At 42.5% G+C, this 27,802-nt stretch overlaps 1 protein-coding gene across 3 annotated transcripts in view; it reads left to right on the top strand.

Annotated features, from left to right (window-relative positions):
- Positions 1-298: 298 nt before the first annotated feature.
- cbc (crowded by cid) overlaps positions 299-27,802 on the top strand; it is a 39,378-nt gene continuing 11,874 nt past the window's right edge. Inside the window, exons 1-12 of one of the 3 annotated variants that reach the window (XM_070531611.1) lie at positions 299-361; positions 998-1,042; positions 1,327-1,404; positions 1,485-1,598; positions 2,535-2,660; positions 5,864-5,977; positions 9,121-9,148; positions 15,388-15,558; positions 17,652-17,741; positions 21,033-21,133; positions 22,811-22,949; positions 27,486-27,566. In XM_070531611.1, coding sequence (XP_070387712.1) covers positions 314-361; positions 998-1,042; positions 1,327-1,404; positions 1,485-1,598; positions 2,535-2,660; positions 5,864-5,977; positions 9,121-9,148; positions 15,388-15,558; positions 17,652-17,741; positions 21,033-21,133; positions 22,811-22,949; positions 27,486-27,566 — 1,135 coding nt within the window. In that variant the 5' untranslated portion in view covers positions 299-313. Of the gene's footprint in view, positions 362-601; positions 725-771; positions 790-997; positions 1,043-1,326; positions 1,405-1,484; positions 1,599-2,534; positions 2,661-5,863; positions 5,978-9,120; positions 9,149-15,387; positions 15,559-17,651; positions 17,742-21,032; positions 21,134-22,810; positions 22,950-27,485; positions 27,567-27,802 lie in introns of those variants that run through there. The other 2 variants (XM_065453112.2, XM_070531612.1) reach the window with 2 other exon arrangements.

Raw genomic sequence — 27,802 nt, forward strand, 5'->3', positions numbered from 1 at the left:
CCCCAGCGTACGTGCCGCTTCAGCTCCTGCACACGCTCGGTGCACGTCCACCAGGAACTGTTTTTAACGATGTGCAGTTCTTCGCTGCATTGAAGCGCGCTTAATTAGCTCAGCAGAATGCACGCTCACGCAGGGACAGCGCCCAGTTCAGGCTTCAGAGACCGTATTTCGTAACTTCGTAACAAAAGCACAAAACCAGTAACTTCAAGAACGAAACCGCGGGCGTACGCAGGGTTTATTCCTGTTGTTTCATGACAAACAGGCAGAAACAACACGGCCAGCGCTCAATATATAAGTATCGATCATTGCACTTATGATTTTTGCCCGACGTTCGCTCGCAATCGTCAGAGTACCGAAGCAGGTTCCTTTGCAAAACGGGACCTTGAGTAGTTGACGTCAGCTTGGCTACGGTGGTTGCACCATAGAATAATGGTTGCACTAATGTTGCACAATTTTATGACAAAAAGCTACGAGTGCACTGTAAAAGTTCTCTGCAGTAACTGTGGTGACTACACTACAGTAGCTAATTGTGCACACTTCAGTGTACTCGCGGGTGTTTTCTTCACCATTGAAGGAAACTTCTTAGGAATAAGTAAAACTTGAAGCAGCGCGAAGAAGACGAGGACAACAATCGAAACAGTCGCGCTGCTTCAAGTTTTAAGCTTTTAAGATGAACCAACTCGCCCAAATCAAGTTGTTGCTTCCAACGAAGTTTTGGTTTCTGGCAAGTAGTCATTGTCTCAAACAATAAGAAGGGTTACAAGTACTTTGTAACATTTAGTTCACATGGTAACTAAAAATATATGATATCAATTATGTAACAAAGCTTAACATTACATTACTGAAATATATGTTCGGTGGTTGTGGCTCTGAGTGTGCCCAAAACGTCTAGTAACATCGATATCAAGCAATGTTTCCTCGTTGTGAATGTGTGTTTTGAGCCTGTGATCACACGTTAACATTTTTTATTGCGTGTTTCTATTTATAATTGCTGCAGGAGACACTGCCCATAATGAGTGAGGAGAAAGAAACCAAAGAAGAGGTACACTTGCTTGCCAAATTATTGAGTATTTCTTTTACAACGTGATTGCGCTATCGAGCTAGCGCACATACCCTTTTTTTTATTCCCTTCTAAACACATCCAACATGTTTTGCAAACTCCTTGCAATAAGCAGAGATTGAATGAGTGAGCTGCATGAGCAAAGCTCCATGTCTGTTTTATCCGAACCTCTATGCAACGAACTGTCTCAAAATGCAACGAACTGTCTCAAATTCGTGTCACTTCGCGAATTACTCTTATCTGTGCGCATGTATTGCGTTTGACAGGCCGCACAGGAATTCCGGATTGACCCGGAGTCTGAGCTCCGCTTTGAAGTAGAGGGAAAAGAGAAGGTCACCGTTGAGGTAACGAAGTTTTGTTTGACCTGGCGGCACTTCCTGCAAGCAATGCCAGAACTGGACTCGTTTTTTCCTTTTTCCGTCAGCTGAAGTCTGGCCTCGCTGAAATATTTGGTGTCGAGCTGGTGAAAAATAAGAAGTTTACATTTGGACCTGGAGCCAAAGTTGCAGTGTTCACGTGGCATGGATGCACGCTGGAGATATCCTTTCTCGGTGTGCGTGCGCGCGCGTGTGTAAGCACGGCGGCCCATTTTGGGGTATCGCGGCAAGTTTTGCAGTTATAATTGCGTAGCGATGTGCGCAGACCTCTGGGAGGCTATTGTGTTGCAATTAAGGAACTCCTTTCTTCAAGAAGATCGCTTTCTCATTTGTTCTTCATGTGTCAGTTCTTCTGAGCTGTCAGTGAGAAAACGCTGTGTATCGCTGAGGAGTGCCGTGTGAAACGTAAAAAGCAGCAGACATGTCTTGTTTACTGTCCCAGCGACAGAAGTGGCACCGACTTTCCAGCGTAACTCTTGTTTTCGCAAAGTTGTTCTTGAGATATATAGTGCAACTATACCCAGGATATGGACAGCACTGTTTTCATTGCAACACTTCTTGTGATCGCACGTTTTGCAGAAAATCATATGGTTAGATTAAATTATGTAAAATACCTCACAAAACCGTAACCTATGCTTCAACATTTTAACAATTTAGGCTTCAACAATTTTAGGTTTATTGCAGAACCTTTGGTTAGCCTGTGAAAACGTATTGTTATACTTGGGTCAAGATGACAGAACTCATATATATAACACTGTTAAGTGCAGAGCAGTATGGTAACAGACATGCTAAAGAGGTGTCCGTCTGGTTAATAATATTTAATTGCACATCACAGGGTAACTTTAACCGTGGATGGTGCACAAGTCTGCAGCAAGGTGAAAACCTGTATGCAAGTGCACCTGCCAGCTCACCATCCACAGTAAAAGCTAATAGATATAAAAAAAGGGGGGGGGGTATCAGTTATGCTAAATAATATTAATAACATTGCTCTTGCCCTAGTGTGTACAGTACAGAGCTGTGTGGGAACTCTTGCCGACACTTTTTGCTTAAGAAATGTTGGTAAATCCAATGCAGTGCATTTCCTTAGCATACCTTACCTCTCTGGAAAGACAGAAGTCGCCTATGTAGCTAAGGAAACACCGATGATATTCTATGCCAACATCCACGCAGTACTTGAACAAATGCGACAAAAGTGTGAAGAGGATGATTCCAAGGGACCCACAGTGAGTGAAACTATTCTAATGCATCTCCTGACTCACCTCTTGCCTTTTATGGTTTTTATTTAATAAACTAGAAAAGTCTGTAATTCAGTCAAGAAATGTTCTCATAGCTAGCATAGATAGGTCAGCAAAAAGTGTGTGGTTAAACCTTTTATCAAATGCATTCATTGAGCCACAACCTTTCTTATGCAAAATCCATTGTTTTGTATTTTAGATACTTTTTCCCATATGAGTTGCATGGTGTTTTGGTGTTGATTTGTGGTAATGTTGTTACTCTATCTTGCTTTGTACTTGGCGTTTTTTATTTTGGGTGTGATGATAAAAGGTGATATGCCTTGGCCCATGTTGCCTTCGCATTAGTGACCAAGGTGGCGGGAGGATGCCAGACCAGTGAGAATATAAACGTCTAAAGAATAACACAAGTGGGAGATATCTACTGAAGTTTTACGAAAACAGGCGGAATTATCTCCGATTTACATCTACTTAAAGCAAAGCATTCTTTAATTGGCTCATGAACTATGTGTGTGTGCATATGAAGTGTAATTTTAGGCATATAAATATTAGTATTAAAGAGCAGCATGTTGTTTGAAGAAATTATTTTATTTGAAGTGTACTATGACAGGCCGGATATTATGTACGCTAGATACATACAGTACATCATATATATATTGTTTGTTTAAATTCACAGTGGTGTTCTTAGTGTCGTATTGCACTCATGGTGTTTCTGATGCGTTGGGTTCTTCTAGTGCAACTGAGGATAGAAACATGCCAAGGGTATTAATGTGCCGTAAAAGCTTGACCGAAAGCCGCTTGTGGACAGATGTGTGAATGGCACAATGGCTTCAATATCAGGCATATGTGCTAAAGTCCTGTGTTGGAATCCTTATGTCGGACAATTTTATTAATGTTTATTTAATTATTTATAATGCCGTACACCCACCATGGTTGCTCAGTGGCTATGGTGTTGGGCTGCTGAGCACGAGGTCGCGGGATCGAATCCCGGCCAAGGCGGCCGCATTTCGATGGAGGTGAAATGCGAGGACACCCGTGTGCTTAGATTTAGGTGCACGTTAAAGATCCCCAGGTGGTCGAAATTTCCGGAGTCCTCCACTATGGCGTACCTCATAATCAGAAAGTGGTTTTGGCACATAAAACCCCATAATTTTTGATAATGCATGTACTAACCATGATTCCCACGCTTGCTGAATTGTCCTCCTTGCAGCTCCTGTAGACATTAGTTCCACAGTTCTCTCTAGTAATTATTGTATGAAAATCTATGCTTGAGACGGTAAACTTGTAAACTATTTCTTCTCTGCACCGTTCATAGATGGCGTCACCATCCCGTTAAGTGCATTCTCCGTTAAAAGCCAGATACGTACGAAAAAGTGCCTTGAACTCTATAAGAAAGCTTCGCTTTAAAATCTGGCTTGTTCAAAGTAAAAATGCACTGTGTACATATGAAACATGCAATATTTATAAGGTTGTTAATCTGGTCAAGTTCCTTTTCATATTTTATCACAAGAGCGTTAAGAAGCCTGTGCCGCAGAAAATCCGGCGTCGGCGTTCCGCGTCGGCGTCCTGCATCGGATGTCGTTGCAGCAAAAAGGTTTTCGAGCCATATAACCACGTGGCACGAGGAATTCACTGAACTAATTTAATTTCTCAAGCTAAAATACTTAGAAAAATCTTAAACTATGACTTGCACGCAACCTACAGACAGATAGCTCTCAGATTGTAATGTGACTATACGAGAAAACATAATTCTGTTACGCAAGAACTGAAAGAAACACATTCACACACACAAACCGGTTACGGCTTTCATAGAGTGGCTGCGGTGGCCACCATTTTGTGTGCGCCGGTACGATGAGTGTCTCCTGGGCCACGGAGCAGCACACGCAGTTCCTCGCAATACCCCCAGCTGGCCCTCGCCTCAGCCGATCGCGGCCCACGCAGGAGGCTGTGTTTCAACCACAAAGCTCGCCTTCGTGCGTAGCGTTCACGGCCAACGTTTCCCGGTAAACATTACGGTTACATTTGCTCCAGTTGCTGGTAAGCATGAGAAGCAGTCAGGGATCTTTGAATGCTGTCACGTTCACACTTAAAGGCGAAGCTTAAGCGTCCTTCAAATTTTTTATATCAGCAACTGGTTTTTAGAAGTTCCTTCCACTTTGCTCTATCAGTGGAGATATTGCTGAAAAATGACCAAGGACATGTGATTATAATTTATTTACGTGCTACATTCATTTACATAATTACACGCTGCTTTAACTTAACATAATTTAAATGCAAGATAGCACAAGAAAGTTCAGGCACAAAAAGTTGCAATGAATAATGTAAGAATGTTATACCAGGATCATTTTTGAAAGTAAAGTTTGAGTTGTATACTCGTGGATAATTTTCTATGGCAATAAAGAGAAAGCTACAGAGACAAATCACTCACTTGACCGTGCTCGTGAACATAGTTATGCAGTCTCATTTGCATTCTTTTAAAGTTGCAAAATAGAAATAATAAGCATCTTATATACTACAGCGTGTTGTGCGCCCCTGGAACAGGTGACTTCCCTCCCTGAAACGCTGCTTTCTGCAGATGCCAACAGGTGGCGACACAAGTTTATGCTTGCACCGTCGTGGCACCAGCTTGCACCCCCATAAGTGCCGGCGAATTTGCACTTTTTTCTAAAAAGCTAGGCAGTTAACTGAGGCAAGTGTTATACTAAACGATGTTGATGCCAAAATATGATCATTCTGCAAAATTTGAGCAAGAACAGTGAGCGCAAAACTTTTTTTCGAACACACGTAGTGAAACATTCAGGACCCTGTATAGTAATTTACTATGGGCACTGTTCTGCTAAGTGCCATAGTGCTTGAACAATAAGAAAGGAAACTGAGGGCCCAGTTTTTATTAGTAATGTCATAAGAAGTCAACAAATACACCAAGGACAGCATAGGGGAAATTACTTGTGCTTATTAATTAGATAAATGATAACTTAATGGTAATTAAAGTGGATGTGACCAGTTTGTTTTTTCACCTACTTTAATTTCCATCAAATTATAATTTATTTAATTCAATTAATAAGTGCTAGTAATTTCCCCTATGCTGTCCTTGTTGTCTTTGTTAGTTGACTTCTTATGATAGTGCTTGAGCTATGTTGCAGCTTTTCACATATTGTTTGTCTGCAATGCCTTAGTTCGTGTGCTTTCGGCAGGTATTGGTTGTTGGACCCACAGATGTCGGCAAGAGCAGTCTCTGTCGAATACTCCTAAATTATGCAGTTCGTCAAAGTCGACGGCCAATCTTTGTGGACCTTGATGTCGGGCAGGTAAGGTCATCAGTTCATAAAACAAGTGAGCAATCATTGCAGAAGGATTATCACATGGATGCGCACATATGCCACTTGCCAAATAGTCTCCGGGGCACCACCATGTTTCATCGCATACTGTGACCTGTTGCGGTCTCTGCATAATGTCGCACTTGCACCAGTATTTCACAGTGAGGCCTGTATCCGTATGCTGCCAAATTCTGCATTAACACGAAAGCTCTAAGATGTGTCATATTGTGGGCACTAATGAGAAAATTAATTTGAGTTGTATTAGTATTGTATCTTTAAGCTATCCTTCTAGACCATATTTTTGCACGTATAACCTGCCACCATGTATAATCCGCGGAAGTAACTGCATACAACACTGCTCCAGTCTTTGTGAAAACAATCTGCATTCGCGGATGCACGACTTGTTTACGTCATATCTTCGGCCAGCGGCTCTGTTCCTACATTCTTTGGCAATGCTGATAAAGCTGGACGATATCGCGGACGAATCAGTCACATGATATCTGACCTGAATTGGGTCGCTACGCAGCTAGCACAACAGCGGATGACAGCATGAACGGAGAAGCCCTTGCATTGGCAACGACAACGGAGCTAATGTGACTGAGCTGAAAATCTCAACGGTGGTTTGGCTTTCTGCTGTATTGCGAAGCACTTCGCATAGACGGAAGGAGCACCGCAGGAATGAGTGACATGTATGAGCTTGCCGGCACCGAGTGCGCTCTCCGCTAACTACTAAATGCAGAACGGTGACTAGTAAAGCGGAGGAGAATAGGCGACCATGAAAAAAGTGAGAAGGGAGCTTCAACGTGCAGGGGTGGGGAGGAGCTCGCTTCCTTAGCAGATAACAAATCTGAATGTCTGAAAACTTTGCCTTGAGGCGTAGCTTCACGGCAGCGTTGCATGCACTGCTGTCAAGCCACAGTCCATGATGAAATTTTATTATCTGCACTCCCACTTTACTGTTAAATTCTCTGAAATTTTGCTGCCGGTTATATGTGCGAACGTACGGTATTACCAAAAAAAGCCACTCTGTTCATGAGAATAGGTTTAGTAACGCAAAAAAGATGCAAAAACAAAAGACTGGTGGTGATGGCCATTTTGAAGTTCCCGCACCAGCTCACTGTGACGTCATGTTTTTTGACAGTGTCTACGTCAGCCTAGTTCATTTCTTTATTGCTGAAGATTGGCTGCATTGTATTCTATAAGTGCCAAAGGTTAAACTTTGCCATTTTCAGCAACTTTTCCTGAGCCACAGCAACTTAGAGGCAGAATAAGAATACCTTGAAATTCATGATGTCAACACTGAAACACGCCGGGATTTTAATGCAAAATTAAGAAATGGTAATTTGACCTTTGTTCTGTCTTCTAATATAGTCAACTTGTTATTGTGAAATTAATAAATATAGCGTTTCGAAAAAATACTCATCAGTCTAAACTGATGTAGTGTTTCTCTGTAGTGCCCCTTTAACGTGTGCAAATCCATTGCTTGGTCCATCTATTGACTGTTGGAACAATGAAATGAAACCATTAAGGATGGTGAAATGACAGAAACCAGTGGTATTATTGCAGCACCATACTGCCGTCTTCCTGTCATTACGCCCATCATTTCTTCCATTATTCATTGCACTGTGCTTAGCTCCCTCCGAAGTTTCCTTTATTATTATATTTTCCCTTTGGCTCCATAGGTATGTGCTGGCAGAATACATTTTTATACCAGGTGTTTAAGTGAAGACATTTAAGTGCTTATAGAACACAGAATATAATAAAGCTTGGGGAACAATTATTTTCACAACACATTTTTTTTGCAGCAGTGGCCTTTGGGACAAATGTGTTAATTACTAGTTGAAGAACTAGTTAACTGAAGTGCACTATTAGCTCTTCATTAAAGGGCAACTCCGGTGATTTTTTGATGTCCACTGATCTTAATAAAATTTTTAATATACATTCTCTTTTGCACTCTGATTATCTGCTGCAAACAATATGGCTGCAAGTCATTTAATTTTTCTGAAAATGAATTTTGAACATTAGTTGCGTGTTCCCAGCTCATGACGTTTTACTGGCCACCCTGTCTTTGTGATGCCAGAGACTACACCACTACTGCCGCCGAAATCATTGCTGAAATCGCCGCTGTCTAGTTCAGAAGATCCGTAAAAGCTCCCTGTGTCATCGGGAGACATCGGCTTCGCTTCTTTAGTCTTAGTGCCATGTGTACTGCAAGTTTAGCATGCCTTCTGCGTATTTACCTTATAGTAGTGTAGGATTTGATGTCATTGTGACGTCGCACGAAGCAGCTACCCGTTTCGGTTTTGGTACGTCGTTTATTGGTTATTTAGAATGATTGATGAATTTCTAAGCAAATTGAACCACCCTACATATGATGGGACTGTCAATGCCATTTGAATATGACAATATCCTAATATGGTTAAAGAAGCGCCGGAGTTGCCATTTAGCGAGTTTTATGACACATTGCAGTTGCAAAATTGAAGCTAACCAGACCATAAAGCTGATGCCTAGTATATAGCACAACTTTTCGAGAAATATGTCCTCAACATGTGCGGCAAAATGCACGGCTGTTCTAGTTAACATTCATCTTTCCTCGCACAATAGCAGAGTGGAACAATCTGCCCATTGAACAACTGACCAGCATTGACTCGATTGAACATATATCGCATAAAATTGGCTGAGTTTTTCATGTTTAATTAACCTCTTATTGAACCGGCTGCCTAACGAACCTGTTATTGTGATTGTTGCTGTTGTTTTTCTAGTTTATTAATGATTTGTACTTTTGCACTACTGTGTCGCATAAAATGATTTTGTTGTATTGTTTGTATAATGTAACATTTCTAATGTAACTTCTAGTGTGCTTGTCACAATATATGTGTGTTGTACTTTGATTCTACATGTTTTGCTTTATTGTATATGTACTTTACCCCTCCTGCTTGGGCCTACCAAGGCCTGCAGTATTTTGTAAATAAACAAATAAATAAAAATCACTTCAGCAAAAAACATACAGCCTTGGTAGATGTTAACTACAACAGCATCTGAGACCACAAGCGTGGTTCACACTTTTGCTCCATTACCGTCATGCAGTTGGTTTGTGCTGATGTGTAACACACTTTTTTTACTGTTTTTCTTAGGGCCACATATCTATACCTGGAACAATTGGTATGTGTGACTGGTCAGTTGCTGATTTCTAGTATTTGACAGCTACTCATATGTATGCACAAAACTGTATATCATTACTTGTGGGCCAGCCTGTTGCCATGCCACTGTTGCTTTTGATAAAACTGTTTCATAGTGGTGTAGCACAAAAACAGATCTGGCACCCAGTCTCAAATTTCAATTTTGCCAAAAAGTTCATTGCGTAAACGTACATTTATACAAAAACAAAGACTCTGTTTCTCTTGTTAAATTGTCTCTGTTCTCCATGAAACTGAACAATTTAGCGGATGTCTCATTTGTTTTTTCAGGCACAGTGCATTTCCAGTATGCTAACATTTTCCAATACAGATTTGTTAGGTACATTCGAGTTAACATGGGTCAACTGCGTGTGTTGTCATTCGCATCTTTTTTTTTAGAATATATACTGTATGAATTTTATTTCTTGCTTGTTACCGACAATGAAAAAAATTTAGGCAGTTCAGCGGCAGCAATGAAAGTTTGACTGCCTTCACCGCAAAAGTATTTGCGGTGAAGCATAACAAGCGTGGAAAGGGGCAATTGTCATGGGGCACAGTATGTATTCCTTAATTATGCATGCGTGCACCGGCTATCTCCTGTCACAGTACGAGCACAGATATGCCTAATAAGTGTACTGGCAGGCCTTCAGAACTTTTTTGGATGTGCCTGTAGCAATTGGAGCTTTTAAGGGCAGTAGAAGACATGCATTCATTTTTACAGCGAAGCTGTACACGTCTACCGCCCAAGGAAATTTTCGTGTCATGAGCAAAAAACTCCCTATACGTGGGCCGATCCGGGAGATAGTGCAATGCCGGGCCGACCTGCGGTGGAGGTGAAGCAGTCGTTGAGCACTCCCCATACGTGCCTCATAATCAGAAAGTGGTTTTGGCACGTAAAACCCCAAATATTATTATTATTATTCCCCATACGTGAGCCGATACCGAAGATAGTGCAATGCCAAGCCGACCCGCGGCGGAGGTGAAGCAGGCGTTAAACACTTCCCATACGTGGGCCTATGCCGACGTTAGTGCAATGCCGGATCAACCCGTGGCAGAGGTGAAGCAGGCGTTGATCACTCCCCATACGTGGGCTGATCCCAAAGATAGTGCAATGCCGGGTCAACCCACGGTGGAGGTGAAGCAGGCGTTAAGCATTCTCCATACACAGGCCGATCCCGAAGTTAGTGCAATGCCGGGCCGACCTGCAGCGGAGGTGCAGTTCGCCATTAAGGGGCACGCATACACAGCTTCGCTAGTCATCCTTCTTCACAGAGTGGAAGGGCACTGAGATTCTTCTTAACTGCCCGATTTTCGTATGTTTTCGCGGCCCCTAAGGGTTCAAATATTTGGACGTTGACTGTACAACCATCCAAGAGGATGCTTCAAATGGTTTATGGGACGAATGCGCGGCGGAAGGAGGACGAAAACAAAAAGGAACTAGGTACACATTGAGGAATGAACGGAAAAGGGAGCGTGTCGCTGCTTCTTTGAAGGGAGCATGAGCTCAGAAAAAAAAAAAGAAAACAAAAGTGTTGACTGATGGTGTGATGCAGGTGTCCCTGATCCAAACCAAAATAAACTCTTTAAAGCAGTGAAATGCAACACCGAAGCATTGTGCGCGGGCTGAGAGTATGTCAGGACAGTTGAGGTTGACTTACCAGCTCTTGCAAGAGAATCTCACTTGTGACAAAGTTCGGGCCACATACCAATGAATTTGCTTCAGTATGCATCTCCTTTTTATTTGTGTTTGAGAATGTTCGACTCGATTTGTAAAGGGTTTTACCATTTGTTTTGAAGATATTTTATTTGCTGTGCATTTTACTAACCCCTCACTTCTGTTTCTTTTTCGAATATAAACCCTACTCTTTACTATTCAAACTGGATTAAGTCGTTTTTTTTTTTATTTGTTAACATGCTTACTATAGAGTGACAGTATCGGGTGACTTGGTGTCAGCCCCTCTTGACATGAAACAAAGTTCTCTGTCACTCAGGGAATATTGCATACGAACTCGGGGAAAAACTGGCAAACTTAGGGAATTTGGAAATGTCAACTTGGTAGACACCCTGTATTTACATTATCTGGCTACTGGTCACCTGCAAACATGAGGAGTGTGTAATTTGACGGTGCTTATGTTTTTAGGATTCTTCTCTTGTTCTGCATTACCACTATTGCGTGCTGAACTACACCCTGTGTTGTTGTCGTAGCAACTCAAAATGCTAGGTGTGCTGTTATAGTTCCAACTTGCTTAACGATATTCTCACTGTTGTCCAGGCCAAGTGCCTGTGCTTGTTCTCTTTCTTATCACCAAATGTAGCTGTGTTTTGCACAATTTACAGTTAGAACTGTTTTTCAACATGCGCTGATCACTGCTTTGCTTCTGTGTCAGTGTTGTTAGCAAAATTGTGCCACCTCATTTCACAAAAGATAGCCAGCAGCACGCAACCATTCCTGACATGTGCATAGTTCAGTCCATTTCTCACAAGAATCACAAGACCTTTTCTGACTGTATTAGTATTTTGTATTTGGGATGATTATAGTATACATCTTGAGTACTACTTATATAATGTCATAGAGCAAGGGTGTCAAACTACATCTTGCAAAGGGTACCTTAGGGTTTCGCGAGCAGTCAGACCAAATTTGACCCCATCCCATTTCTTCCCATTCACTTCCACAATTTATTGATTTAGAGAAGCAATTTTGCATTGAATTTTGTATTAACAAAGCCTGCCATGTGCACACTTCGACATTGCGAGCAGCAAGAGACCCATGCAGCAGCTGCATATGCTGGGCAACAAGGTATTTAGGCTTAGCGTAGCTACGATCGGTATATTAGATACCATTCCGCAGTGCGAGTAACATGCGACATTTGTTTGTGAATAGTAAACATTTGTGCATCTGACACTTTTTTGTGTGAATATGCTACGTATTTATGGTGCACGCTTCAATACAGCACATGGGGAAAAAAAATGCTTCGACTTTGCACTGCAAGCTGAAAATACTGATGACAAGAAAAACGTGAAGACGGATTTTAAAGAGGTTCACAAAGCCAACACAAGTATCTGTGAGACAAAACCAAGGTAGCTGCAGCATCAATTTTCAAAAGAATAATCAATGCTGCTGGCGATGTGACACCACAACATAGCCCGGACACTTGCAAGTTTCAGACAGCTTCTCGCAACTGCTGCAAGAAACGCTGACACATTGAAAAGGCATGCATAAAAAAGCAGAAAAGTGCAAATACTAAGGGAAGCAACATCGAATACCCATGACAGGGACTTTCGACAGTGGCTTCAGCACCAGTCATGTCTCACCAGGACTTGCTAGATGCGGCATTGTACGAACTCAAAACCATAATGGACACATCAAGCACACAGAAAGTCATGATCCACCTAGGCATCCATGGCAAGTACTTGAATTTTGAATTCTACTCGGGTGCTGCCTGGGCACTCATCAGTGATGCTACGTTCAAAGCCACATCGACACACGACTCACTACGGCTCCAGACAAAGTGTTCTCCTACGCACATTATCATTCCAGGCCCTTTGAGTTCTCAGTTGTACAACTGTGGAAGTATCCGACAGGGACAAGACCTGTAGATTGCCGCTTGTGGTTATCAAAGGAGCAAGGTGTAACCTCCTCGAATGAAACTGGTTTCCTCCTCTTGGTATACCAACAACAGGCAGTAGTGACATATCAGACTACAAACGTGTTTCCAAGCTTATGGCCAAGTATCGGTATGTGTTTGACGAGGATGTCTCAGCACGCAGTGGTCCTGCTGTACAACTCAAACTTTTGGAAGGAGCAAAGCCAAAGTTACCAAAGACATGGCCGTTTCCTCTTGCATTGCAATCTGCTGTAAAGGTTGAACTGGTTCGACTGCAAAATCAAGGCATTATTGAACTTCTGCAGCATTAGGATTGGGCAACACCTATGGTACTGGTTCTAACGAAAAATGGGTCATTGCGACTATGCAGCAACTACCATTGTGCAGTAAATCAGGTATCGAAGAAGGCAGCTTACCCACTTCCCACTGCAGATGAGATTATCAACCACTTGAGGGAAGGCAAGGTCTTCAGCACTCTGGATTTAGCACAGGCCTACCAGCAACCTCATATAACTATGGAGACAGCTGAGATAATAACCCTCAACACACTGAAAGGTCTATGCAAGGTCAAATGGTTGCCATTTGGGATTTCTGCAGCACCGGCCATTTTCAAGCGCTTCATGGAGGGAATGCTGGCTGGCCACTACACCGGGGCACCTACGCAGTCGTTATAGATACGTACACAAGCTGGGTGGAAGTCCTTCATATAACAAGCAACCTTCACACCTCTTACCGGTGTGCTCCGAAGCCTTTTCGCCACATTCGACACACCACATAAAGTCGTCTCTGTCAATGGGAAAATCCTCTATTTCTGGTGAGATAAAGCGGTTCTATGCGTCAAATGGCACATAGGCCATAACAACACCAGTGTACCATCTGACAATAAATGGCCAGGCAGAATGCCATGTGGCGGAACTAAAGAGAGCACTCATGACGGAAAACACTGGGACCATGCAGTGCGGACTTATGAGATTGCTGTATTGGCAACACACCACAGTTCAGACAGCTACAGGGATGACACCTGCATGGGCGATGTTTGGATGAGAACTTCTGTGTCCTCCTGATCTTCTCAAGCCAGAGAAGGAAACGCAAGTCATGGAATGCCATGAGACACGCGAGCCATCATGATTCTTCTCAGTAGGGGAGAGAACGATTACCTGGCAGTTTTTGACAAAACCAATCGATCACGCAACATTATGTTAAGAGATAGCATTGTCGTAATTGCAGCCGTGTCTGCGCTGCTTCCAAAATTACAACCAGCTGCTATTTTCTGGAGTGTTGTCCCGTAATCACTGACTGTTTCGCCGTGCAGTTGGCCACATTGAAAGCGTGCCCACCAGAAGTCTTTTGAAGGTTGTGAATCAAAATTACTCTTGAGCAGCTTGATGATCACATTGTAGCCCACTTGACCGGGCTTCTTGGGTTGAACGAGGGTGCAGATGACATAAGTGTGCTTCCCGCACAGTGATAGCAGATGCGCACATTTCCTAGAAGCGTCCGTAATTTTCTTAGCTTCTAAGAATAAATGGAGCCTTGCATCCTAGGATTTCCAGGAATCGGAGCTGCCAATAAATTAGCATTGCTGAACAAAGTCGGGCATCACCATGTCGTTACGTTCCTTGAAGTTGGTTAAATGCTGCTTGTCAGCTGGTGAGTCTTGAGTCTTCCTGGTCACCAATCACTGCACCTGCACAGCTGTTGGTTGCTGTCTATGATTTATTAAACATAAGGAATAAGAAACATCAGCAGACAAGCTTGGAACAAGTTCAAGCACTGGCTAGCATTCACCACGTGAGGCATGTATGTGCCCGAGCACCTGTGCAACTAGCGCATGCACTTCATTGTTGCCCTCTTCTGAGCCGACACATCATATGTATTATCATGAGTTCCTCTTCAAGAGTGATGGCCTTCGAGATTAAAGATACACACTGAACGGAACATAACGAAGGCCACACACACATGCAGCAGCGGTGCTACTTTGGTTTGGCAGATCCAGAGGGAATGTGGCCCTTCTCTTCCACCTTCCCCAGAGACATGCCGGCACTCCAGCGCTCACAGTAATAAGTGACAAATGATTTATAAGTGGGCAGCAAGACCCCCTCCCCCTCTCTTTCTCTCTTTATTCACTGCATGCTTTAACGAGCCCTTGAGTCTTTGTATAAGCATATCCATGCAAAGAGGGAAAGCTGACTGAGTTTCTCAGGGCCAGAAAGTTTGAGAACCCCTGTCCTATAGAAAGAATATTGCTACGACTGTTAATGATTGTTTGCAGTTTGTATAAGTGGTGTCACTACAAGCAAGCTGAACTGTATAGCACATTGTGCAGCTACAATTGTGTGCGTGTACTTGTTGTACAGAGTCATTAATACCAGTCCAATTTGATTAGTTGTCTTATTTATTTCGTTTACTACATTCACTAATGTGACAACTTGTGATTCGTGCAAGTACAAGTGTTGCCAACAATGAAATGATGCTTATTGTGCTAGTCAGGAGCGGATTAAACCTGCTAAGTTTTGATTTGACTAGACCGTATTGCTGATGCTCCAACTAATGTGACATTGACACCATGGCACTTCAACACTTCTAATGCAAACTTTGAATTTCTTGGAACTATCCACAGCGGCAATTTTGGTGGAGAGACCAGCAGATGTTGAAGAAGGCTTTTCTCAGCAGGCCCCCCTCGTCTATCATTATGGCCATAGTACTCCAGGGACCAATGCCACACTGTACAATGTTCTTGTTTCTCGACTTGCGGAGGTCATCAGCCAGCGTGCTGAGAGCAACAAGAAAGGTTAGTTGCAATATGTAGCCAGGCTCCTGAATAATCTCTGCTCAACTATCTTCAATGCAATCTTATGTCAAGTTAGTATCGTACAGTAATGTGTCATGGGGTACGCAGCTTTAAGTGGATTTTTATGTCACTTTAATATTATATATTTACATTTCCTGCTGACATCCTGTTCAGTTCTATCAGTATTAGAATGAAATATGTATCGTGATTAAAATCATGACAAATTTTGGTCAACTGATTTTGCATGCATTGCTTAAAGGGACATTAAAGAAACGCTAAATCAGTTTAGACTGATAAAATATGCTTACAAAAGACTATTTCTGTTAATTTAATATGAAGGTAATGGGTTGATTACTAGAAAGAAAATGAAGGCTAAATTTCTGCTTTTTAAATTTTGGGCCATATACCAAATGTAGAAGGCATAGATCTCCATCACGCTGCACTTTTGCGGTGTTTTGTTTGTGCCCCTGGCGCCATGTGGCATGATGCCAATTAAAGCAATGAATGAATGAACTCCAGCACTGGTATGCCAGTGTGGCATCAAGGATATAAAAATATTTTCTCGTATTATTGTCATTGTGGTTCAGTACAAATTCTTGAAACTTGCCAAGTTCAGTCTTAGGCTCTTTTAGAATATACAGTAAAACCTCATTGATATGTTCCCGTTAAGTACATTTTTCCAGCTCCCACGTTCGCAATCGAGAACACAGAAAATGACCCAGTAGAATTGCGTTCATTTTTTACTGGTTCATAGGTTCCCAGAAAACACGATTTTCCGGCACCAACATTAAGTACATTGCCAAACTGTGTTCGTATGATATGTTTTCCGGCAGCTAGATTTCATGTAAACAAGAAAATGCGCGGGACGCGCATGATCGAGAACAGTACATAGCTGCCCGCTTCACCGCAATGCTTGCCCGCCTGTCTTACGGGAAAGCGCCGGTGCACACTCAGTTTTTCATTTCAATACCAGCATATCTTCTCCAGAGTTTTCGTACACAGTATTCACAGCCATCACTGCCAATCCTACTGTGATAACATCACTTCACCTATCTGTTTCACAGCGCATGGTGCCATTGGAAGCTTAGTGCATGCTTTTAATAGGCAATGACCGCAATGTGCCACCCTTCGCTTCTGCAGACTGCGATCATCTAAGTTTTCCGGCGATCAGATCCCATGTGAACAAGAAAAGGTGCGATCCAGAACAGTATATAGCTGCCCGTCTCACATGAAAACGAAGGCGCGCACAATTTCTTATTCTGGTGCGAGCAAATCTACGCCCGGGTTGTCACAGGCCGCATTCACAACTATCGCCGCCAAACATTTTCCGATAAGCATCTTCACCTATCTGTTTTATGCCACATGGTGCGTGGTGCCATTGATAGCGTACTGCATGCCTTTAGTATCCAATATAATCCAAACATACCATCGTCCCCTTCTGCAGGCGGCGCAATGTGGGCATCACGTTTTGCTTCGGCAACATCCGGCATCACCCAGCACCTCGATTTCGTTTTGGTTTCGTCATTCTCTGAAAATACCACGCAGTAGGAAAACAACAAAACGTGTCTTGTGCCACAACAATCCGTGTGACGCTTCGCATTACATAGACCTCAACAATAGTTGAGCCTGTCAACATTTTTTTGTTACTTCGGATTTTACGTTTTCCTGGTTAGTATGTTTTTTCTCACGGTTTTTGCAAAATGTATGAACAAGGTTCTACTGTAATGTAACCCACCATCTATTCCTAGAAATTAATTTGGGCAGATTACATCAAAATCCACATCATGGCAAGCTGGTCTGGGAACTTCAAGGCAGCTTTAGCACTAGTTTTTTGTTCTTGAATCTTTTCTCGCCTAATTAGCATCCTCACATGGTAACAATGGCTTCTTTAATACTGCAGAAGGGTAGTTTACTAGTATAGTTCACTTTACTGTTTTCTTTAGTGTCCTTTTAACATTTGTACGAACCTGCTGCCGTCTTGTACTTGTTCCATTACTGTTTTCAATCTTATTCCTGGACTGTCTTAAAATATTGTAAACAAATATCACCAAATATTTAGTGCTCACTGTCTTGCATAATTTTCTTGGTTCCAGCTAGCGTCAGTGGCATCATCATTAACACCTGTGGTTGGGTGAAAGGAGCTGGCTACAAGGCTATTACTCACGCTGCTCTTGCTTTTGAAGGTATGAATTGTAACTAAAATTTACTTGACAGCTATCTACAGTTGAAACACATTCAGCTTTTACTTTGAAACACTTCATAACTTTTTGTTTTCAAGTTGTCTTTAAAGATCTATGTTTTGCTATTTTGTTCTGCCTCATGTGGGTCTAGTATCTCACAGGAGTACCAACTACTGTTGGTTTGAGCTTAGCAAGCCACAGGGTTGTGTCAGTCATCACCTTGCATGAACGAGCATGCTGCTGCGCTTGCACTCGGGCCACAAAAGTGGGGCACCGAGCACTGCGCATGCATGCATGCAAACATAGTATTGCCCTAAATTAGCAGAAACCATTTATTTTTCCCCGGCGACACCCAACACTGCACAAATGCCCGGTTCCAGACTGGAGCAGAAATAAAAGTGCTCCCTTGTCAAGGGCGAAAAATACAGAGGGCGCCACTAGCAGGTAGCTGTGAGAGGATGGCTCCTCGGAGCACGCTGCTAGGAAAGGCCGCACGGCTATGCTGCTTTCTGTCATGATAACCAATGTGCCCATTCGCGAGAGCTCATGCAATCTCTGTCAGTTTGGGTTTCCAATAAGTTTGGCTCGGCTCAAATAACCACGCGCGAGCACTAAACACTGCTCTTCGGCCTAGGGTTCGGAAAAAGAGCAACACCAGGTATGCACTCGCTGTAGGTGCAAAGGCCAGTTGGCAAGAGAAAGTCAAGGGTGGGACTCCAGTGCAATTGCAGCATTTTGATAAAAACTCAAATTCTTCTGCCAAACTGCACCAAAAAAAATTAATGGAAATTGCACCACAATGTGCCAGAACGGCTTTGGCATGTGTGCTCCGATGGTGGGCGCAAACAGCAAGCGGATTCTTTCTCTAAAAAAGAGTGCCGTTCACATTCAGCGCGATGATGCCTCCCGCACAATTGTAAGTTTCTCACTTATAACACTGAACTTTTCGGTGCTTTTGGCAAGTGGCCAGCGCGCGTGTGGCCACTCCCGGCTGTCATCACTGCTGTTAAACCGGCCAGGATTTACAGTGTATTAAAATACAGTTGAGCGGGCCAAGCAGCACGGTACTCCCTAGATGAGGCACAAAACAAAGAAATGTAGGTTGAGGGCACTGTGAATTAACTCTATATTTGGTAGGCGCACGCTGCGGCAGGTTCGACGGACTGGCGTCTCTGTCCCCAGGGCAGGTATAACATAAAATGTTCCAATCTATTTTTATACCCATATGGTGAGGCCTAAGCCATTGTGACTTGTCACAAAGGGCTAATGGCGGATTTGGAATAAAAAGAGATCGGAATAGTTTTGCATTACATGGTAACGTAAAGCTATTCCAATCTGTTCTATAACTTTCTGGTATAACTTAAACCAGAAAATTAAGCATTAGGTGCTTTGGAAAAAACCTTGGTCTATCAAGTAAAGATGGCTTTGAAAAACAGTTGTAGTTTCACCCGAAAGGAGAAGCATTAATTGCAATAGCAAATTAGTAGACAGCTATACGAAGTAAGGATAGTAGTTTTATCGGTTGCATAAACCTGTACTCATTCACTTACAAACTTAATTAATAAGCATGGTGCCACGCATGCACAAGCAAACCTGAACACGTCTCACTTGATCACCACGCGCACGCGCTGTCAAAACGCTGGAGGGAGAAAGCGCGGCAGCAGCAGCAGTAGTCGAATACTTTCATGCTGCCTCTCACTTCAGCACGAGCTAAACGGCAAAAACACAGTGCACACGAAGGTATCAGTACTGGGCGCACTCTGTCACCATCGCAGATCGCTTTCAAGTTAGGGCCCGCGCTGCTGTGCCATACGCAGTCTTATTTTGTTATAGCGCAAGCTTGACACGGACAACAGAAGGTACATCTGACACGCACAGCGCTACTTTCAACAACAGATTTATTTCTCGTTCTCGTCGCTATATATACACCCTCGGCCCGTCATACAGCATGCGTAAAATTTCGGGAAAAATAAACAAAAAGAAAAAAAAACAAAATATTAACTGGGAACCACACGTAGGCTTTTACTTGCACATGCAGGATACAGCGCGTGGCGACGAAAGTATCACCAGAGTCCTCTGGTGATACCTTCGTATCACTGATGCCGACGATGCCAGCACGCATGTGCCTGCAGTGTCCATATAATTGCTGTCACAATAATAAACCACAGTAGTTCAGAACTCTTGCTTCTCATTATGTTCTGTTGGTGAAGCGCATTTCCAGGCACGTTGCCCCACTGTCAAGACATTAAAGAAAAATGTATTGATAAAAAATGTCTCGGATTACATTAAGAAATTTCGGACTCACTATTGCAGAATGCATGTTTTACAGCGTAGCTTTTGTACACTAGGTTTTGGCGGTTTGTGTGCGTACGCAGAAAAAGGATGGCAGCCACCCCAGAGCTAAAAGAACTAAAGCATCAAGCAAAAGTGTATCACCATATATGCCCCATCCTCGTTCAATCGCGAGAAGTGGCAAAACGTATAGTGATAAAACAAATATTGTAATAAAGAACAAACCAAAATACACACTGTTTAGTATGGGTTGCGGTGTAGCGGCACGCGCCCTATAGGCAAACCACGTAACTTTATCTCAGCTCATTTCCACCCGTGCAATGGATAGGGTGCATGCGGTGAGGACTGTAGAAAAACAGCGTGTCTACGAAGAACACCGTTGTGAACAGAAGCGGAAATGTGCGTGGCGACAGCAGGCAGCACATAATACGGATGAAGATCATGCCGCAAACACCAAGCCTATGCACCTTTGGTGGGAACACCCCTTACGACTCCACGCACACCATAATTGTGGGTGATTTCAACATAGACGTGTCTCGGCCAAATGGAAAGTGGCGTTTCTCTTGGAAAGGTTCGGCATTCAATGTTACGCAAACGTCAGGGAGCCCAAGGCGTGTCATTGGTCGCGTGTAGAGCTCGCATTGGCCAAGAAACTTTCCACGGTTGCCACAGGTCCACTGGCCATATATCGTAGTGGACATAAAGCAATCGCCACGTTGGTGAGCAAGTAATAAATAAAAAAAAGCAAGCAAAAGAAGGTTAAAAGTAAGAAAAGCATTGAGTATGCAATTTAATAAAACAGCAAAACTCTTGAAAAAACAACATTGATTGTGCTATGTGCCTTTTATTTTCAATCAACATATTATGAACATATTTGTCAACATATATACAGCTCTGCTGGTCATTCAACTTCATAGAGGGTCATGTGTGTTGAGTACTGCTTCTTGAAGAGTAGAGCCTTTAGTGGGTCAATAGCAGTTGACATATTCCATTTCTTTTCAGTGGATGTTGTCCTAGTGCTGGATCAGGAGCGGCTGTACAACGAACTAGTCAGAGATATGCCAGGTTTCGTCAAAGTGGTGTTCACACCAAAGTCTGGAGGTGTAAGTTTTAAGTCTTGTTTCCCCTCACTCTCTTTCTCCCGGATTGTACAGACCATGCTTTGACATTGTTCTTTAGTTTAGTCTGAGAAATGGCCCTTATTGTGACGCAGATAAAGAGTAGGCAAAATTATATTAACAAAATATGTACAGAGAAGACACAGCCAAAATGGCAGAATGACATCTACCATGAGCATGCACAAACATCCTGCTGAGCGCTTTCTTCAGAATGCGGTAATGGGCTATGCAATGAAATGGCCACACCGTCGCCTTTTAATGGGTACCTGCACACTGTGGCGGGGTCGGAAATAAGAAGGTAGATGCAGAAGGAAAAGCAGCTTTTAACAGTGGCTCTGGAATACATATTTCACTCTTGTGAACAGATATGAAACCTTGCTTTGTTGAGTTCGTACACAACTCTACATTTGAACACCTGGCCCAACCAGATCAACACCACTGGTGATGGCATATGTTGGACCCAGAAATAAAATTCCATATGCCTCGCAAGCTGAGATGAAACCAAACAAGTATGCTGCACTGGATTTGCTTCGGTGTTGCATTTACCATATGTTATACACAGCTCATAGGTACCAATGACACTAGGCAAAATTTTTAACACTGTCAGATGCCAAAAACACTTGCACATGTTTTATGTTTGTCCTGCATGCATGAAATAACGACATAAACCGGTCTCTTTGATTGAACTCGTCAATAGCTGACTTGATTAGGTGTTTTAGGTTCTTTGCCTGATGCAAACAGTGCAACCATGATTTTAAGAACTGCTATAGCTTTTTTTACAATCCACTGGGTTAGACATGTGGCTTTAGAGATGTTTCAGCATAGTGCACTTGTATGCATGCCTCCTTTTCATTACCATTGTCACTCATCATGCCATTTTTTTCCCCACATCTCTCCCCCAGAGCAGAGTAGCAAACCAGAACAAACTATTTCCCAAGCCGACCTCTCTGCCATTCTGTACATAAATTCCTCCCCCCCCATATCTCTCTCTCTCTCTCCGAAACATTGTTGGAGCACATTCAGTAGTAACTAGGTATCTGCCAGGTAAAGAATGTATTTGCATTAGGAAACAACACAGTATCATATGATCAATATTAGGTAAAAGTAAATGGAATTTTGCATAACACTTTTGCTGCAAGGTTTCAGTATGTCAAGCCAAGGATGAAAATATTTTTGACTTTCTTTTCTTTACCCATCAAAGCTTGTCTAAGGAGCTGCCTCTCCTGGCAGTGGTTCTCTTCCCTATTGTGCATGTTGAGTTGACATGTTAAAGAGATTTGAGATATAGTTCAGCAAACAAGTGTTAGTGCAGATGCAGTTATCAATAGCATACTTGTCTTATGCGTCTCCTCATCCTGAAAAAAAGTAAAAACGATAATAATATTCAGCCTGTAATAATAACACAATATTAATAACATAATAATAATAACAATCTGTTTATTGTTCACATTATTATGCCATGAAATAAGTCACACATTTGGTCGTTGCAATGAATGTTTTGCATGCTTCAGTTGAGCACTGAATCATAAGATCGCAGAACCTGCATCTTCTGGTTCTTTGTTATATGTGCATGCATTCATCTTCATTATGCTAAATCTGTTTATTGCACTTTACACTTCCCCTATACACTTGTCTGAATCACACCATATGCTCTGGCCACAGGTTGTAGAGCGCAGCAAGTCTATGAGATCAGAATCCAGGGATTCGAGGGTGAGAGAGTACTTCTATGGCTTCAGGACACCTCTGTATCCACACTCTTTCGATATCAAATTTTCTGACATCAAACTGTACAAGATAGGTGGTAAGTACACAGCTATTTCAATGAAGAATATAGCAGTGGCTGTGTTTTCCCCCCTTCTCTTTTTTTTTTCTTTTGCACTAAAATTGAAGAAATTGAAGTGGAAGAAACTCTGTTTTGTTATAGATAGACAAAGTTATTATCAGTGCATCCACTTTTCTCGTATTCTGCCTCTTAAAAGCATGTCCTTCCACGGTTAAAGTAGGTTCAAACTCTTTACATAAAGGTAAAACAGTCGATCCTGGATATGTTGAACTTGATGCGGGTCGCAAAATATAGTTCGATATGTAGATAATTCAAAATATATAGTGTGCCTATCTGAAGCCTATCTGAGATCTCCACATGTCTTGGACAGTTTCCCGAAATTGTGAAAAGCAGGAACTTAACGATTTGCACCTTCAAGGCTGTGTTGAATGCACAAATGGATTTATTTTTAGCTCATAAACTTTGCAAGTCACTTGAGTGGTGGAATGGTCTTCGTAGCGCTAACCCTAAAAGCCCACATTCCCTGAGAGTAAGACTGCAATCTGCCTCGCGGACATTGAAGTGCTTGTTGTGCATTTTTATTCAAGATAAAATAGATATGGATATGGATATGCACCGTGCTGCCACATTTTCTCACTTGTACTGCAAATCACGTGTTAACATGCCTGACTGCATGTCTGTTACAACACCAACAAAATGCCGCTTTAACAGCTGATCGTTATACATGGGCCACTAGCCAGGCAAACTGTCATCAGGTTTCAGATTTCTGGTGCGCATTTCGGCTGTGGCTTCGCGTGGTTGTAAGTGCAGCTGAGCACCTACGCAGCCTTGCACGGTAATTTGCCTCGTGTGCAAAGAATGGGCATGCCGAAACGACATGACGTCATGTAAACTGTCTTCCCGTACGTTTAATATTAGAGACTGCATAGTCTCAAGTTTCGGCGACCTGTTGGAGCGAGAGGTAGACAAAGCATTTGTTCCTCGTTGCCGGCGCTTTCCATGGTAGCACTGTGCCAGTGTGGGTGACGCTATCAGCTGTGGTGGCGGAGTGCTTGCGGAAGCGTGGCTGGCTTTGCTTAATTCGTACCACCAATGTGAAGATATCGTGGACATGACATAAAACCTTATCATTCATTGCTGACTCCCAAATTAATCAAAATGAATTATTTTCTCACTAAAATTTGCTTTTTTAGATTGCCTGATAATTCGCTAAATTCTGTGGCCCCTTGCAAGAAAAATTGATCGGCGACTGTACTTACTTGCATGAAAGGTCAAATTTCATTATAACGATGCAAATTACCGATTTTACCGACTTCATTATAGCGTGGTTTAACTGTATTTAGCTGTGAACGAAAATTTGAAGCAGACATATGTTGCTATCTTTTTCCTGGGATTTTCAATAAAATTTGACAACTGTTCTATATAGACAGTAATTCAATATATCTGAGTATGATATATCTAGGGTCGACTATATACATGTGTAAGCATCACCAATGTTCTTTATTATTGGCAGCACATCAGTGGAGCTGCATATCGCTTAGTGGCACAGGTATTTTTGTTTAATAAAAGGTCCCTGAATCACTCTTGATCGAATTTGAGAAATGCATCTGAAGTGAAATTAGACTATTTCAGAAATACGTACATTGCCGTAAAATGTTCATCAGTGTGTTCAGTAGAAGCAGAGTTATTGGCAATCACGCATATCGTTCACATTGCTTCCATTCCTTGTTCAGTGAACTCTTTGCAACACCCAGCGGCAGCCGCACTATCTACATTACATAGTAGATCGCAGCTGCATGCAACTGCAGCATTTGCTTTGTGCATGACTGGGCTAAAAAGTGTGCACTCGCGCTCATATACTCCTGTCTGGCTGTGCTATGTGTGAACCTGCTTTGTCCTGCATCAGCTTGACTGACAGGTAGTAGCCACACCCAACTTGCGCATATTGAAGCACTGTCAATAGCTAATTACAAAATGGAGTCCACCAAGGCATCCAACCAGAAGTGGCCAGGAGCGGGCGCATGCTGGCAAGCGTGCGTGTGGTGCGATCTTAAGTTTCGCATTGTTCAACGCTATTAGAGTGTTAAAAACTAGTTTAAATTAGCGAGAGTCGATGGCTATGACACTGATAAGCAGGGTGGCCAAAGTTTAATTCCTACGCGAGCGGCCACAGCCGAGCGTAAGCAGATGATAATTGGCTTCTTCCTAAAATATGTAATTATTATTGAAATTTGAAAGCAGATTTTCGCTTACTTCGACTTTATTAAACTGCATCAAAGGTAAACACAGTAGCAGTAGGAAGAAGTGCACTGATCCAAGCAACCTTCATTGATGCAAGCGATATTGGCTAATAGCAGCCGCGTATGACAATCTGCTATATTACAATATAAAGCATTCAGAAAAGAGTGAGGAGCAGGCTTCTGTTGAAAAGAGAGTGTTGGAGAGAAAGGTGACTTCACGCTGCACTTGCGAGATCCATGCGCCGCACATGACTGGCACATTTGGCTGAGATGTTCAGAGCAGCATATGCTATCCGCAGACTGCGTTTTTTCACCCAGCCTAAAGGGTGGTTCATGGCCTCTTTAACTCTTTCCCTACGATGGAGAAAATAGGTGTTTTTTGTAGGTTACGCCAGATTTTTTTGCTGAAGGAATTATGGCACTCAGTATTTTATGTAATACGTAAACGAAAGGCAATATGAATGCACTTTTCACGCATAAAAGCTAAATAACGAGATGTATATCATAAAAAAGATATTAATTACCAGAATCAAGCTTTTGCCATAGATTGAGCAAAGTTTGTAAAGACATGCTCGTATCTACGAAGAACTAAATCTAACAAAAATTATGAGATATACAATATGTATGGCTGTCTAATAGGCACTATCACCAAAAAAATTTTAAATCTTCATCGAACACGTATTCCACTACAAAACTTTAACTGCAAGCACTATAGTTGGGCAGGCTGGGCTGTGGCCGCTGATATTCTGGGCTGGTTTGCATTGTAGTCGCTCTCACTGTCAAAGGCCAACAAAAAGGCAGCATCCTCAGACTCACTGCTGCTCGATCCATTGATAAAATCAGTTGCAGATGCAGCGGAATCGAGAGATCTGCAATTTTTCCAAGCACGTGCTCTGCTCCCCGAGGCGGCCATTTTTTATTTCTGCTTTGACGATTGCACAACGTCGGAGCACGTTTAAAAATTATAGCCTGGCAGGAAAAAAGTGAACTGCTTAGAAAACAAAAATATAGTCACCTTCACATCCGATGGCGCAGTGTTCGTGCGTGGCAAGGGCTTAGTGAGTGGCACAGGAGGTCTGAAAAGCAAAAAGTGAAAAGGTTTCACTTTTTACTTTTATTCTTTTGGTTTCGACGCTTCTGATGACTGTTGCCTGGACCAAGGAGATATTTTTGGGTGGTCCTGCCTACTAGCAGCCTCCCCCCCCCTCGTGTACATAAAGCCCTGTCTTCCACGAATAAAATTCATTTGAAGTCCGGCATTCGTGTTGTCGTTCTCTTCTCATCCGTGTTCTATTGTGTGTTGGAACAATGTTTCATAATGCGAATCGAGATAGCCCCACTGACGACGGCATGATCGTGTCTCGTATTGACTCAAACAAGCACTGCTTTCCTCATTAAACGTAGATTTATATTTTTAATTCTTCACAACAATCACAGATAATGACCATTGGTGCCCTCATGTGGCAAAATCTTGACAAAAAATAGGGTGGCCTATACCGTGACCTTCTATTAGTATACGTGGGTGCTCAGCCTTTGTAAGTTTTTTCTGGGGCTCACAATGCCGTGCCAGATCAGGCAGCAATACAGAGATTGGGCAGCGTGCGCTGCCCAATCTCGAAGGCTATGGCATCACATTTCTTTTCTATTATGCCCATTCTTGGAGGCCATAGTGGCGCTGTGTGAACTTGTGCTGATGGCCAAAAGAGGGCACCACGTTGCCACTAGCTAGCACTAGGATTTGCAGCAGCCACATATGCTGCAACTTATTACAGTAGCATTTTATTTTTGGAAGAGGTGAAAAGGTCAGTGTGGATAGTTAATAGAAGTCGCACTCCTGCGGAAGCCACTCATTGTTCTTTCCAATTTGGCAAAGCAGGGTATGGATATTGCTCTCACTTCTGAGTGTTGCTGGGGTCAGGGGTCCTATGTTTTTTAGAGATTGCTCAAATCGAAAAATTGTGCTCACAATATTGCTATGCACTTTTGGGAGTAACTGCTGAGATTATAAGCACTTCGAAAATGGGCCTTTCATTGCACCACAAGAAACTGCATCCTTTAACAGACCCTTTAGCAGCATGTGCATTGTTAGCAATGAGTATTTTTGTTGTTGCACGCACTCGTGGCACACATTTGGAACTGCATTATGCCACGCCATCTTTTTTTTTTGCACTAATAAGAAACCTGTGTTATGCAAGAGAGCTGGTGATAAAATGCTTCATTGTGTAGATATAAACTTATAGAAAAATTATACTAAAGGAAAGGGGGGGAGTTGTTCTCTTCTTGAAACTGATGAAATGTAAAACTATTTTTTCAGCACCATCTTTACCTGACTCCTGCATGCCACTAGGCATGAAGGCTGAGGACAACTTCACAAAGCTAGTACCTGTTCCACTGGGTAAATGATGTGGTCTCTATTATTCTGTTTACAATTTGCCCCATTTGTTGCAAAGAGAATGTTTGTCCAGCGTAGAGATAGCAAGTTAAGAGGACTTTTGCAAAACGTCCATGATGTAAAGCTTCCAGCTGTCTGTGCACTAATGCATCTTGCTTTTCATTAGTACACCCTAACAGATCCACTTTTGCAGAATTGTGATATCTGTTTTGAGTGCAAGGCTACAAAGTTGTAAGTTC

This window comes from Dermacentor albipictus, chromosome 1 (genome assembly GCF_038994185.2).
Source record: "Dermacentor albipictus isolate Rhodes 1998 colony chromosome 1, USDA_Dalb.pri_finalv2, whole genome shotgun sequence".
Taxonomy (NCBI): domain Eukaryota; kingdom Metazoa; phylum Arthropoda; class Arachnida; order Ixodida; family Ixodidae; genus Dermacentor; species Dermacentor albipictus.